This window comes from Saccostrea echinata, unplaced genomic scaffold (assembly GCF_033153115.1).
Source record: "Saccostrea echinata isolate AGI-Se365-2 ecotype Australia unplaced genomic scaffold, CSIRO_AGI_Sech_v1 ptg000027l, whole genome shotgun sequence".
Classification (NCBI taxonomy): domain Eukaryota; kingdom Metazoa; phylum Mollusca; class Bivalvia; order Ostreida; family Ostreidae; genus Saccostrea; species Saccostrea echinata.
Genome location: NW_026889776.1, coordinates 7,421,007 through 7,434,637, shown reverse-complemented (window position 1 = coordinate 7,434,637; position 13,631 = coordinate 7,421,007). Strand labels below are relative to the sequence as shown.

Genomic DNA, 13,631 nt, shown 5'->3' with positions numbered 1-13,631 from the left:
ACATTCTTGTTGATGGAGAAAGAAAATTCGGGAGAAAAAATTATCGTTTCCTCAGGATAAACAAGTTTTGAGTGGGTCATTTTTACCCAGTCGGTGAGGGCAAAGAAACAATTTTTTAAAGATGGTCTAAACTATTTTGTCTGGAAATTACTCACCGAAGCAGCATTCATGTGGACAGGGGTTATTAAGGCCAATTTCTGTTCAGCTGATTTGCATTGCATTTTAATTTGTAAAAAACTGAATATTTTGAATGAAATGTGCATGAGTTTCAGTTGCAAAAACATTCTCATGTATATCACGTCAGGAATGGCTATTGATTAATTTTCTACACAGATATTGTCAGAGGTGATAATTCCTTGTAATGGTCTAAGAAAACTATCAAAATAAAATTAACCCGGCTTCAATATACATGTACATGTATAATAGCCATATCATGAATCCGTGGGAAAAAGATCCCGTTCGTAATTTTTCGGCTGATAAGGCTTCTTCTTAGATACATACGATCCTTCGACGTAATTTTGCTCCAGTCTTTGCCCCCACCCTTTTTCGGCTCTTCGATTTTTTTCCATTAAATATTTCGGATTTCCAACTATTCGGCATGAGCATTACTGTGGATTCCTAAATATACATGTACGCGAGGAATAAATTATCGAGTAATTACGCGAGAAGCACCACTCGCGAAATAAAATTACTCGCTTTTATTTTCATGGTGCTTTACTGTATGTATAAAAATCTCTAGATAAATCACCCATTCGCGAATTATTATTCTCGCGATTTGACGCCCTTCGGCACTTTCGCGATATTAAGTACCCGCATAAAATAAGGAATCTACTTAAGAAACATAATTTGTTAAAAGAGACACTGTGACGGACAAACGGAAAATTTACAGATTAGAAGTAAAAATTTTGCAAAACACATGCAAATATTTTATACAATTCTTGAAAGTATTACGTTTCAGAAAATTACAGGTTTCAGAACCTAAAAATCTACTTTTGTGGAGAAAAATGTAAGTAAAAATAATTTTTGTTTGCCCCAACACGAAAAAGAAAACTTAAAAAAGAAACACATGATATTGACTCACTATGTAACTTTAAATGCGCCTCTGGTGCATCAAAATTGGCACCGTATATGATTTACATGTACAAAGGTCAGCCAGTAGCATGAACAAAAAGGCCATTGTTTGACTTCATGCTTCAAAATGAGACATTTTTCATTTTCCTTTTTCATGTGTATTTCCCTTTTCGGAACCCCTTTGGTCGTTTAAATGTCCATTGAAATGTATTGTAGCGTCACGGTAGCGACTACGACAAGAAGTAGTTTTGAGGTATCCTGCGGGGATTTTATCTTTTGAAATCGCAATAACATTGAAGAATTTAATTATGCAAATGTGAATAAAATGAACGATCCCCTTTTTTGGTTACGTTCGTTCGTAAGATGTTGATATTTCTCTAGTAGCACGCCACCACTAAAAAGGGTTGTAAAATTATGCAGTACCGCTATCTCTTCATTATTGTTTGTTTGTTGTTTAACGTCCCTCTCAGGAATTTTTCACTCATATGGAGACGCCACCACTTGCCGGTGGAGAGCTGCAAATTTTGACCTATACTTGGCACTTAGGGCCATTGAACTGTGATGGATCTTTTTCGTGCCAGCATCTACTGCGACACGGGACCTCGGTTTATACGGTCTCATCCGAAGGACCGGTATCTCTTAATTAAAACATTAACAAGATGTCAATGGTGATGGTGGCGTTTTGTGAATAAATTGTAAAGATTCGTAGTTTTTTGGTTTGTTTGTTACTTAACGTCCATTCGAGAATTTCTCACTCATATTGATATGCCACCACTAACGGCAGTAAGGAATCTTTTTCGTGCCAGCACTTCCTGCGACAAGGGACCTCGGCTTATTCGGTCTCATCCTAAAGACTGGACTCCAGCTTCCGCAGTGGGATTCGAACCCGCAACGGTTCATCCGCGACTCCAAAGCAAACGCTCTAATCACTGCGCCACGATGGCGACATAAAGATTCGTAATAATTTAAAAACAATTGCCATGTAAAACATTGCTGAATATAAAATAAGCCATTCTTTTTAAATTTACGCAGAAAATTTTTTTAGACAGGGTACCTAATCTTTAATTAGTACAATACGGGGATATAAGGACTTAATACGGGTATATAAATTACGGAGACTTGTTTTGACGACAGTGTTGCTTGTGATTTATTTAATTGGTCGAGTTTAGCATTTTAGATTTAAACACACTTCCTAAGAAAAAATGAACACTGGAAGTTAAAAAGTACAAATACTGCAAAAATTATCGATAAACCGGTTACGAAAATTGTCAACGGTTATCATCTTTCCGACCAATTAGTCAGTTAACCGTTTCCAACCGTAGTTTTTATTGTGACAAGACATTTCCTTGGATATCAACATTTTCGACCTGTTGATCTCTTTTGGGAAACTCTAACCTTGGCCATAACTTTTCAATGGCTGGTGCTAGGGCTCTCATATTTTACAAGTGTTTCCTTGTGACAGAACCTTTCTTTGGGTACCAACATTTTAGACCTCTTGACATTGACGTCTGGCTGGCATTTAAAAGTTTTTACTCTGGTCAAACTGTCGTTCGGGGGCATCAGTTATTCACACACACATCTTTTTAATAACTTAATTTAACAAATTTGAAATTTTTCGTCTCCTTCCGTCAGGTATGAAGGAGGCTATACAGTTTTACGTGGACAGGGAAGTTCATTTGTTTCTCGGACCATGCTGTGACTATGCCGCTGCACCGATTGTTCGTCAGATCAAGTACTGGAACCTCCCTATGATAACCCCCGGTGCCATGGCCAGCGATTTCGCCCGCTTAAAAAACTCGGAATTTCGTTTGATGACCAGGGTAGGGTCCAGTGTGAATTCTTTAGTACTTATGCTGATGGCTGTGTTGCACGAGTACCGGTGGTCAAAGACCAAAATCATCTACAACCCAAACGGACAGGATTATATCACAAACAAATATTGTCACATCGTCGCTGACGGAGTGCATTATGGGATACCAAGTAATCCGGAATACGCCAAGTTTGAAAAGGTGGAAGAGATTTTAAGTCGGATGACAACTGACATAGGGCGGGAAAATGCAGGTAAGTTTTACTTTCACAAATCCATTTGACCGAATTCCACAAGGGCGATGTCAATGGCGCATTGTAAGCTGCAGAAACACATCTTTAACACATCGATATTATATACAACATTTATACATTAGATTTCCATTTCATGGACTAAAACATTTATCACGCAATAACATGAAAGAAAATGGAAAAAGACAAATGACTGTGCAAAATTGAGCACTCGTCCAATATTGTATCTCTGTACAAGAGACTTCAATTAATATTGCGTAGACCAGCTGTAAAATGTGCAGATATTCTGTAATAATTGAGTTACTGAAAGACGACACTGAGGCATATTTTTTGCAAAGAACAAACAGAAGACAAAACTAATTACTTAATACTATTATATCATAGAGAAGTGCTTACATTACTTGCTCTCAGCACTGGGTTCCAGTCACCACCTGATGCAGAGTGGACGACGCCATGTTGCTTTTAAATCCACTGCTGAAAGTGTTACGAATGTTCTTGTTCTCTTTAGTGTCAGATTGTTCATTTGAATATAAAGTGCATTGAAAACGGGTCAATACATGTAAATATCAATACATTTACAGGGATGATACTGAGTAATACAACTCTCAAGACTGCTTCTCGATATTTGTGCGATATTTTTAGTTAAACATCTTTATTCCCAGATCAAACTTGACTTACAGTGTGCTGACATATATTGTCATAGAAGGATCTGTATCCAATTCTTAATGTATTTTTTCTTTGGCTCCTAGAAGCAAGTTCCCTCTGTCAAGGGGGGTTATACAAATGAGAGGGAAAGAGAGCTGAAAGTCAGACGACAACTGTCTTGACATTCAACAGTTTTTGTAAATTCGAGTTATTTTCGAAAAAAAAAAAAACAACCAAAAAATAATTATGGAATACCTGCATTTATATGTTAATTTTTAAATATACTATTAAGAATACACCAAATACATACTAAATTAGTTCTAATTGTAACGGGGACCGTTACAGATATTCCCCAGCGCTCCCCAACTCCTTTTTGGAGCCTCTTTCCCTAAAAGGTTCATTGAATTAGGCTAACTCTGTGTATTATAGACTTACCGGTATTTAACTTATTTTCCGAAGTACAATGTATTAAGGAGTTATAATAATACATATATAGCAAAATGAGCATAATATCAAAGTATGTTATTGAATAGCAAGAGAGTTACAGTCTAAAAAGTTTCAGCCAATCAGAATTCAGCAAACGTGCATACAATACAAATTTAATTTTGATAGTACCATGATGTACCATGATGTAGGAACCAATTACATCTATCTATATTCTAAATTTCTTCCTCTTCTGTTAAAAAGTAAGGAAGTTATAACCATTTAACGTTTTAGCCAATCAAATTGCAGCACACGTGCACGCACGTGTTTTCAAGAATAATTATATAAAATGTAGAACCTTATAATATATAAGTATATTTTAGATTTCGAAGTATTCTGTCAAAAAAAAAAAAACAAGGGAGTAATTGAGATTTTTGATTCAGCCAATCAGAAGAAAGTGCACGTGTATGCACGTGAGTTCTTGCTAAATTACCATGTCATATTTTCTAGGCTCCGAATATATCCTTATATTCTGAGTTTCAACGCAGTTCATAAAGAAATATAAAAGTTACACCTATATCAAGTAAATTGGTCAATTCACACATTGCATATGCGCGCACGTGCATGCATGTGCATGCTGACTATATGTTCTTGTCTAAACTATTAATATATCTTTATTAGTTTCGAAGCAATTCATCAAAAATATGAAAATTACGTATATATCAAGTAAATGTCATTCCACATACTGCACGCACACATACATGCATGCACGTGGATACATGTGTGTGCTGACCATGTCAACTTTTCTACATTACTATTGATATATCTTTATATTCTGAGCTTCATAGCAATTCATTAAAAAATATAAAAGTTAAGTTCATATCAATGATATTGGTTATTTCACTCATTGCACACGCGTGCTCGTGCATGCTGACCATGTCATCTTGTCAACACTATCAATATACTATATTCTGAGTATCAAAACGTTTCTTCAAAAGATATGAAAGTTATGGCTATATCAAGTATATTTGCAATTTTACTCATTGCACGCGCACGAACGTGCATGCATGTGTCCGTTGACCATGTCATTTTATCTACACTACTAATTAATCTTTTATTTTCTGAGTTTCAAAGCAATTCATCAAAAAATATAAAAATTAAGTTTATATCAGTTTAAGTTTATAGAATATTGGTTATTTTACTCATTGCGCATGCGCTCACATTGATGAATATAAATTGTTCTAGATATCGATATAGAGGAAACAATTGTCTTTCTCATAATTGGGAGTTTGTCTAGCATTAGTTTTGTTGTAGATGACTTGTGGCGACCCACACTTTTTGTGGAGACAAGTTGTCTGTCATTTAGTCAAGATGGCTGGTTTGAACTTTTCATCAAAGTCAGCCGTTTTGTTTCGCTTCCGGTTATAGTGACGATATCTTCCGGTTTAGACTCCATCAATCGCCGAGTATCTGCAATTATCACTGATTGCTGTGGAATCGTCTTTAACTTCTGAAGTTGTTGTCATTAATGAGACAGGTAATGCTGCAAGGCCAGGTGAAGTTAAAAGGTTTAATAGAATTGTTTAAAACCTATACTCAATTTAACTCTGAATGTTATATCATTTATATTACTTTTTCGCGCAACAAGCTACTATACAAGATTGATATTGAATTTCTTGTTCAGCCATTAAATATCATATGTAAAACGGTAAACCTTCTGGTTTCATTTCAATTAATAGGAATCTGTTTCCTAACTTTCAATTTTTATCATGATTGAGACGTTGGTAGAAAAGCTAAATCACAACTTGTATATAAAATAATATAACCAAATTAATTTAATTAAATCTAATTAATTTACTAGCACCCTCTTATGATGACAACATTGATGAATAGTAAATATAAAACAATCCGACTCGTGTGTGTTATGTTTGATGAGGCATGCATCCCATGACTTAAATACACAAACATTTGATTACCATATAACAGGTAAATAATATACATGTATTTAAAATCAATATTGTGTAGACCTAACCCCCTGACATCACTTATTGATTCTCGATGTTTTTACGATTATTTTACCCTTTATTCAGCAATATAAAATACAAGAAATTAAAATAGTTTGCAACTTTTATCTATAATAGCAAAAGTTTACAAAATGGAGATTCGAAGGATAACGGATCATCGTATTTGAAATCCTGATGTAGAGATTATAAACTGAATGTGAGTGATTTTATATGAATTAAGGGATCAATTCATTCTCACTTCAAAAGAACATAATGCATGAGTTGATAAGTTGACCGGCCGTGATTTATGGGTTATAAGCTAAGTGTACCTCATGCTCGATTGATTAAAGATATCACGCTTGATTAATTATAATGTATATATAGCATTGGTCCATTCGCGATTATAAGACTCAGTCTGACTCATTTACACCGAACCAAATAAAACCTTTAACATTACAGACACGATAAATAAGAATCCATATTCACCTTACAACAATAACAATCCGTTAATATCCGGTCAGTTTAATGATTGTTTGATGGATGTGGGCTATGTTTTCACTGCAGTTTACAGTGAATCATCAGTACCAGCACGCCGCCTACGACCCTTCTATACAGTATCATTACAGTAAGTAAACATTGTGTGAGTGGAATGCTTGAGGACTAAATTTGTAGCTGAAATAGACATCAAAACTTAACATACATTAAGAAAGACCAGGTTACTGTTTCTTTCATGATGAAAAATAAGGTTAAAGACGCGGTCATGTGTAATGGCCTGGAATATTGTAGCTCTGTTGACATCGTTACAATATGTATGGAATAGATGAAGATAACGAAAAGTGAGCGATCTAAAAATTAAAAAAAAAATATAAACAATACAAGTCTTTGAACAGGGCATAAAACACAGACCCGTGGAAATTCCAGAGGTGGGATCAGGTGCCTAGGAGGAGCATCTATGTCGACCGGTCACACCCGCCATGAGCCCTATGTGTTGATCACGCAGACGAAGTAATTAGTAGTAAAATTTAGTATTAAGGCAAAGGCGTTACAATAGCAATTGGTATGAAATATGCATATGTCATTCAAAATACGACCCAATTATAAGTTGTATTTTGCTAACAAGGTCGCCTGTAGAATTTACCAAATGCTGACGTTAAACGATGTTAAAATGCATGTAACATCAACTTATTGTCAGTAGCCCGCGTCGGTTTTAAAAATTAATCGTAATCGGAGCATGCTCTTGAGTATCAAAATGTTAGAAGACATAAATCATATGCAGGTGATATGATGCCGGAATATTTCTAAATGAATAAGGAAAGTTGACGATGGAAAAAGTGAAGTCATCTCGTTTGTCATACAGTTGTTGGCCCTTATCGCCTATAGTCGGTGAAACATCCATATATAACATATATGGAAGATTCTGTGATATCATTTATTTCGAATGCACTTGAAGATACCTAGTCGACATATGGATGGAAGTAGTTATGTTAATTGATAAAATGTCGTCAATATAAAAAGTTAAAAGTTTTTAAGACTGAAATGTGATTTTGAAGAATCTCATTCGTAAAACGTGAACTGGGAGTATTGGATTTCCAGATGTAGAATAAAAACCAAATTCTTCTAAAATACAGTTGTAACAATAAGCCTTACAAACAAAGATATTGTTGAAGCTTTGTCTACTAGAACCATCATAAACCTTTCGTTCATGTAGTCTTTCTAATTCTTTTATCTACTTATTCAGTCATTATTTTAGTTCTTGCATACAGCATAAATGACATGTTGTAATATGCGTATATAATAACTAGTATTGACATAGATAAGTTTTTAATAGGGCTGTGCGGTGCACCGAAAATTTCGGTGCACCGCGGTTCATACTGTTCGATTCGGTGCACCGATCCATAATTCCGGAATTCTGTTCGGTTCGGTTCAAAATTTACATAACACGTATAATCAAAAATGGCCGCCAATTGGAGACCAGAATTGCTTGTTTTCATGATTTTAATACTTTTTATAATGATTGTGCCGGTTTGAAGTCAGTGATTAGTTTTTTTTTATTCCACGAACACCCTTTACTTTGACAATAGAGGTTAGTTTAAATTGCTATGGGCTAGTAAATAGCCCGACGGGCTAGTGAAAAAGTAGCAGGTATTTTCCAAGTTTTGCTTTTAAATCCCCAACCAATGAAAAAAATCAAAGAAGTGTGGTTCTCTTGTTCATATCTCTTCTATCTAATTCTTTCAGCACTTCTATATTATTTATTTATTTCTAAAAACCATGAAAACGATCGTCTTTTTTTCTACTAATCCGAATTTCCTCCATTCCGATTTTATGGAAAATACATGTAGATATCACAATAATTGATTAATTTATTTATCATTGACTCGAAAGAAAAATACAAAATGAGAAAATAAGCAGAAGAAATATGAAAAGAAGAGTAATTCAATATGAAATGGAATAAAATAATACAACCAAAGGTTTCAAATTTTATTATTTTTCTGGGCTAGTAGAAACTTTACTTTAGCTAGTAAAAATGTCAAATTCACAAGCCTCACTTGTTAGTGTCTCAGAAAAGTTTTTGTGAAGACTGGAGTAAAGGATTTTAATCAGTTTTTAAAGCAGAGGTTATCATTTTTCATTTATGATGAGAAATATTTAGACTGTTTTAGGTTAAATCGAACCGAATCGAAAAAAACCGAACCGTATCATTCTGAACCGAAACCGAACCGAATCGATTGAACCCTGAATCGTCCCAGCCCTAGTTTTTAAGGGAGATTATTTATTTCAACATTTGCTACATTAAACGAGAATTCAATTTTCTTCTGTTTCCCTATTATGTTACCTAAAGGAAGTTTTAACGAGACTATCCACAATAATTTTGCTGCGTTTTGGTAAAAATCAACGAGGGTTGCGGTCATACCGGAAATCCAATGAGATTTGACTGATGGTTAATGACAACAAGCAAAGTCTGTATGCTGAACAATATGATTATGTCACAAATGCTCGTGAGTTTCTGTTAATTGATACTAAATATAATAGTACAATCTGCAGAATCTCTAACCTTTCCATACATATGTAAACCTGAAGTAAATATCAATAGTTCCTCTCTTTATTTGGATTAAAGAAGAAAATCTAGCAAGTTCAATGACAAAATTGAAGGTAAATATAGATGTGTCTGGGATTAAACATATTTGCAAAATTAGTCACAGGCTACAAAATTTTCCTTTACAAAAATTTTAAGATAGTTATATGTTTATTTTATGGAGTTGGCTTTGATTGGTTATTGATTCTTTCTGGTAATTGACTTATCTCTTAATGTTTTAAGCCAGTCAAAACATAATTTAGAGCAACGGCGTGTTTTTTGTATATAATCATGAAATAATTCATGGAGAAAGAGACGGAGAAAGAGAGATCTTTCTTACAAAGGTTCTCATAAATTATTTCAATTTTCGATAAATAAATTCACTAGCTCTGTATTGAATTAATTTAATATTATTAATGCAAGTTTTCCAAAACCAACATTTGTCGCCATTAGATATGTGATGAATCAAAATTTTTACTAACAAATGTATATCAAATAATGAATATGTATTTGGGAGAGATTTGGGATTCGCATAGCATTGTAATAAGAATGACCTCATGGATAGAGAATAAAATTATGCAGTTCATATTTATTTGAAATCAAAGGCAATTGTTAAGAAGCTTTAATAAAAGTTACATATCAAGGGTAAGGAAGAAAACTGCAATTTATCTGTTGCAAAAATTTCAGCGACATAATGAGTCATAATCGTGTTTGCATCATAAATCAAAATAGTTATTAAAAAATTATGAGTAGAGCAAGGTTTTGACAAATCAACTGCACTGTAAAGCAAACAAAGAGTGCAACATAAGGTTGTTGTCATCCATTCATGCCAAGGTCACATAACTTTTATTTATGCGTATAGATCGTAAACAACATTGAGTTGACCATGCAAACGGTAGGAATATTTTCAAAAATATATCAAAGTTTTCGATTTACCGACATTCCACTTCTCGGAACTAGATACCATAGTAAGTTGTTCGATTTTTCTGCGCACGCGTACAATAAGAAAGTAGGAGTAAAGCAATATTTTCGCCTTAGACTATACAATTTTTTCCCGATTAAAGTAGGTTTTTTAAGGTTCCGAAACCTGTAATTTTATGAAATTTTAAAATTTCAAAAATGGAACACAATTTTTATGTGCCATGCAAAATTTCTACTTTTGTCACTGTCTTTGGCCTTTTGGCCCTAGATCATTGGATTCTTTTATTGGGGAGCGTTTAGTCCCAAACTGTGTCAGTACTATCAGTCTTGACTCTGAATTGACCTTGGAATCAGTAAGCTTTGTCGTTCTGGTCACCACGCACTTCTGACAAGTATGAGACAAAAAGGACAAACAACACTGTTTATTAGTGTCCACAACTGAGTTTGCACCTACGACAGTCGTGCTGACCTTGACCTTTTGACAATTGTCAAAGGGATAACTACCCCTTAATGTAACAAACGGACGTATTGACTGACACCCCCATCACTAAAACTCCTCTTTTCAAACGCAGGGTATAATTCAGGTTAAGAACAATTTTAATTTTACAAATGCTATCAATTGCAATTAAGAAGCTAGATTTCTCTGCCAAATTCCCAAAAGTTACCAATGTAAAAGGCCCTGCTCGGCTGTTACGTACCATGAATCTGAAACACGACTCTATGTTCTACATTTGATAAGTCTCAATCACACATACTAAGGAAGTGATGAGTGACTAAATCATGCCTATTTATTTGATAGTCAGAGTGTAAATATCAAGGACTGTGATTGGTGAAAATCAAGTTGAGATACCACTTGATCTTTGGATCTTGTACTTGTTACAGAGGTAAACTGTGACTAGAGGAAGCTTATTAATTCAAGGGCCAAAATGTCCAGTAAAAGTTTGTAAGCCATTTAAAATCTGACTCGAATTTCAGTCTCATCCATGGTACAGTGGCTTATTGATTTTAGGGCTAAAGGACAAGCACATGCATATTTATTGTGATCTCTTTCTTAAATCTGTGTGTGATAAATTCCTAGAATTGTGTTACAAGGGGATGTGCTGCCTTTATTTATAAAACAAATATAATGATCTTGTCGACCGCTCAGATAAATAATTACTAGGTTAACAGTACTCTTCAGTAGACATGTATCTAGAATTCGGTTTACTTAAAAGAAAAAAAAGTCTTATATACTATTTTGAAATGTCTTTTATCACATCGAAATCATTAACTTGAAAACACAGCGCTCTTGTAAAAATCAAACGTATTTAATTTTTATGTTGGTCCTATCTGTCTTGATTTGAGAGGACGAGCTTTCATCTCCAGGCATAGCCAGGCTTCTTCTGACGAGAGATCTGACGGCAGATCCCCGCTACAACTCTCCAGTCAAACTAAATTAATAGCTAATTGGGCGTTATTTTAAAAATCTCTCTCATCTTCCGTATAACATCTTCTTTAATTAATCGCCACAGGCCGACACGTTCTCCATGTAACAAAGGATATTTAGTTCCTTTTCCATCATTTGAAACTTCATTACAACAAACATATTTCAAGACAGAGTTACTGCGTGAACTTAAGGAAACCAGAAATGTTTCTAAGACGAAGTTCTTCTCATTACTGGTATTATACTAATACAAGGTTTGTTAAATCAGTTGTTTACCTGCCTAATAATATAACAGGTAGGGGTATATTTCAGCCACTTTTATATGATTTGACTCCACTTTTCAAACAATGCATGTTTGGATCTAATTAACATCTAACTCCACATACAAACATATACGACACTCAACATACAAAATTTTAATTGATTTTTTAAATTATTATTTCATCATTGAGAGACTGTTTTGGTCTGAATTATTTTATATATCATTTTTAAAAATCAAAGGAATTGAAAAAAAATGTTTGTTTTTTCTTGTTGTTTTTTTTGTTTTTTGTTTTTTTGCAAATACAAAATTAGACAGTTTTAAATTTGCTGTTAATAAGTGCAAAAAATAAAATTATTTATCAAAACATGCCAAGAAAATTTATGAAGACAATTTAAAAAAAGAAATAATATTTCACGAAAAAGAAAACATTACTTATTATAATTATTTTGTTCAACTCTATGGCCTAAATCGCCAGGAATAAAGCACGTCATTTACAAACAAGAAACATAAAACAATCATTTTCTAACATATCATAAGTCATTCTTCTATTCATTCTGGAGCGGATCTAGAAAGGGGGGAGAGCGGGACCCCACCCCTGGAATTTTCAGAGTTATTAAATTTCTTTGTAAAAGTAACCAAAAAAAAAAAAAAAAAAAAAAAATACTAAAGTCCGCCTTAGGAAACACGGACCAATTTAAAAGTAGAGTCATCTATCAGAAGAAAATTGACCAAATGAGTTTTAAGATTGGGCAAGTTGTTTCATCTTATAATTATTATTTTTTGCTTGTGAAAAATTTGAGAGTCCGATATTTGTAACATTAATGTGGAGCACACACACACACCCCTTCCCACTCGAGAAAAATCCTGGATCCGTCCTTATCAATTTTGTAGGAATTCATTAAAATATACAACTTTAAATTATAACTCGAGATCTTAGAAAAAAAATCCTTGAGAGATGAACAGGAAGAGTTTACTTTTCTTTATATTTTTCAATTTGAGAGATAAATCTTACGATTGTATAGAAACTGAAAAAAATCTAGGAAGTGTTGAAAATATTTTTGTAAAAGGTAAGGAATAGAAGCGTTTTCTAACTTCCGTTTAACTGGTGTCTCTTTAGTTATGTCTGTTTGATCAAGACTAGAAACTTTTTTTCTGAGAGAGAAAGAGAGAAAACATTACTGTTTAGGCTAATGAAACGAGCCAATTTCCTTGGGCATGTTAAAACCCGCTAACTGATCATAACGTGACCAATTTCGTCCAATTATTGTCGCCATAGTTATTGCCACTTTGACTATTCTGTTGTCCATAGGGTACAATCTCACAGGACAGCAGAATACACAGAGTTTGGCGAGGAGTTAAATCAGGGTAATTAACCTGTGTATGGGTAGGTTTTGTCGACGCACAATATTAGTTCTTGCAAAACCGTTTCCTTTCTAATCACATTAAGAAAAATTAATTTAAAAAATCCCCTAGTCAGTTTCGGTCTCATGAGTCAGAAAAAGTACTGAAAAGTCCATTGAGAGGTTAATAAGAATAGGCAAACAATTGAAATAAAATATTTTTTTTAGGATTATACAGTCAAGATTTGAAAGTCATCTTCTTAAAGTATATCACCCAAAATTAAAGGTTTCGTGCATTATTCGTCGATTCAGACTATAAATTTTAAAATATATACCAGACAATTGATTTGAACTGTTAAAGGAAGGGAACAAATAAAGACTGTACATGTTAAAAAACTCTCAGTGTATC

General features: G+C 33.9%; 1 protein-coding gene across 1 annotated transcript in view; it reads left to right on the top strand.

Annotated features, from left to right (window-relative positions):
• Positions 1-13,631, top strand: part of LOC133193468 (atrial natriuretic peptide receptor 1-like) — a 265,764-nt gene that overhangs the window by 11,265 nt on the left and 240,868 nt on the right. Inside the window, exon 2 of the mRNA XM_061329427.1 lies at positions 2,704-3,132. Coding sequence (XP_061185411.1) covers positions 2,704-3,132 — 429 coding nt within the window. The remainder of the gene's footprint in view (positions 1-2,703; positions 3,133-13,631) is intronic.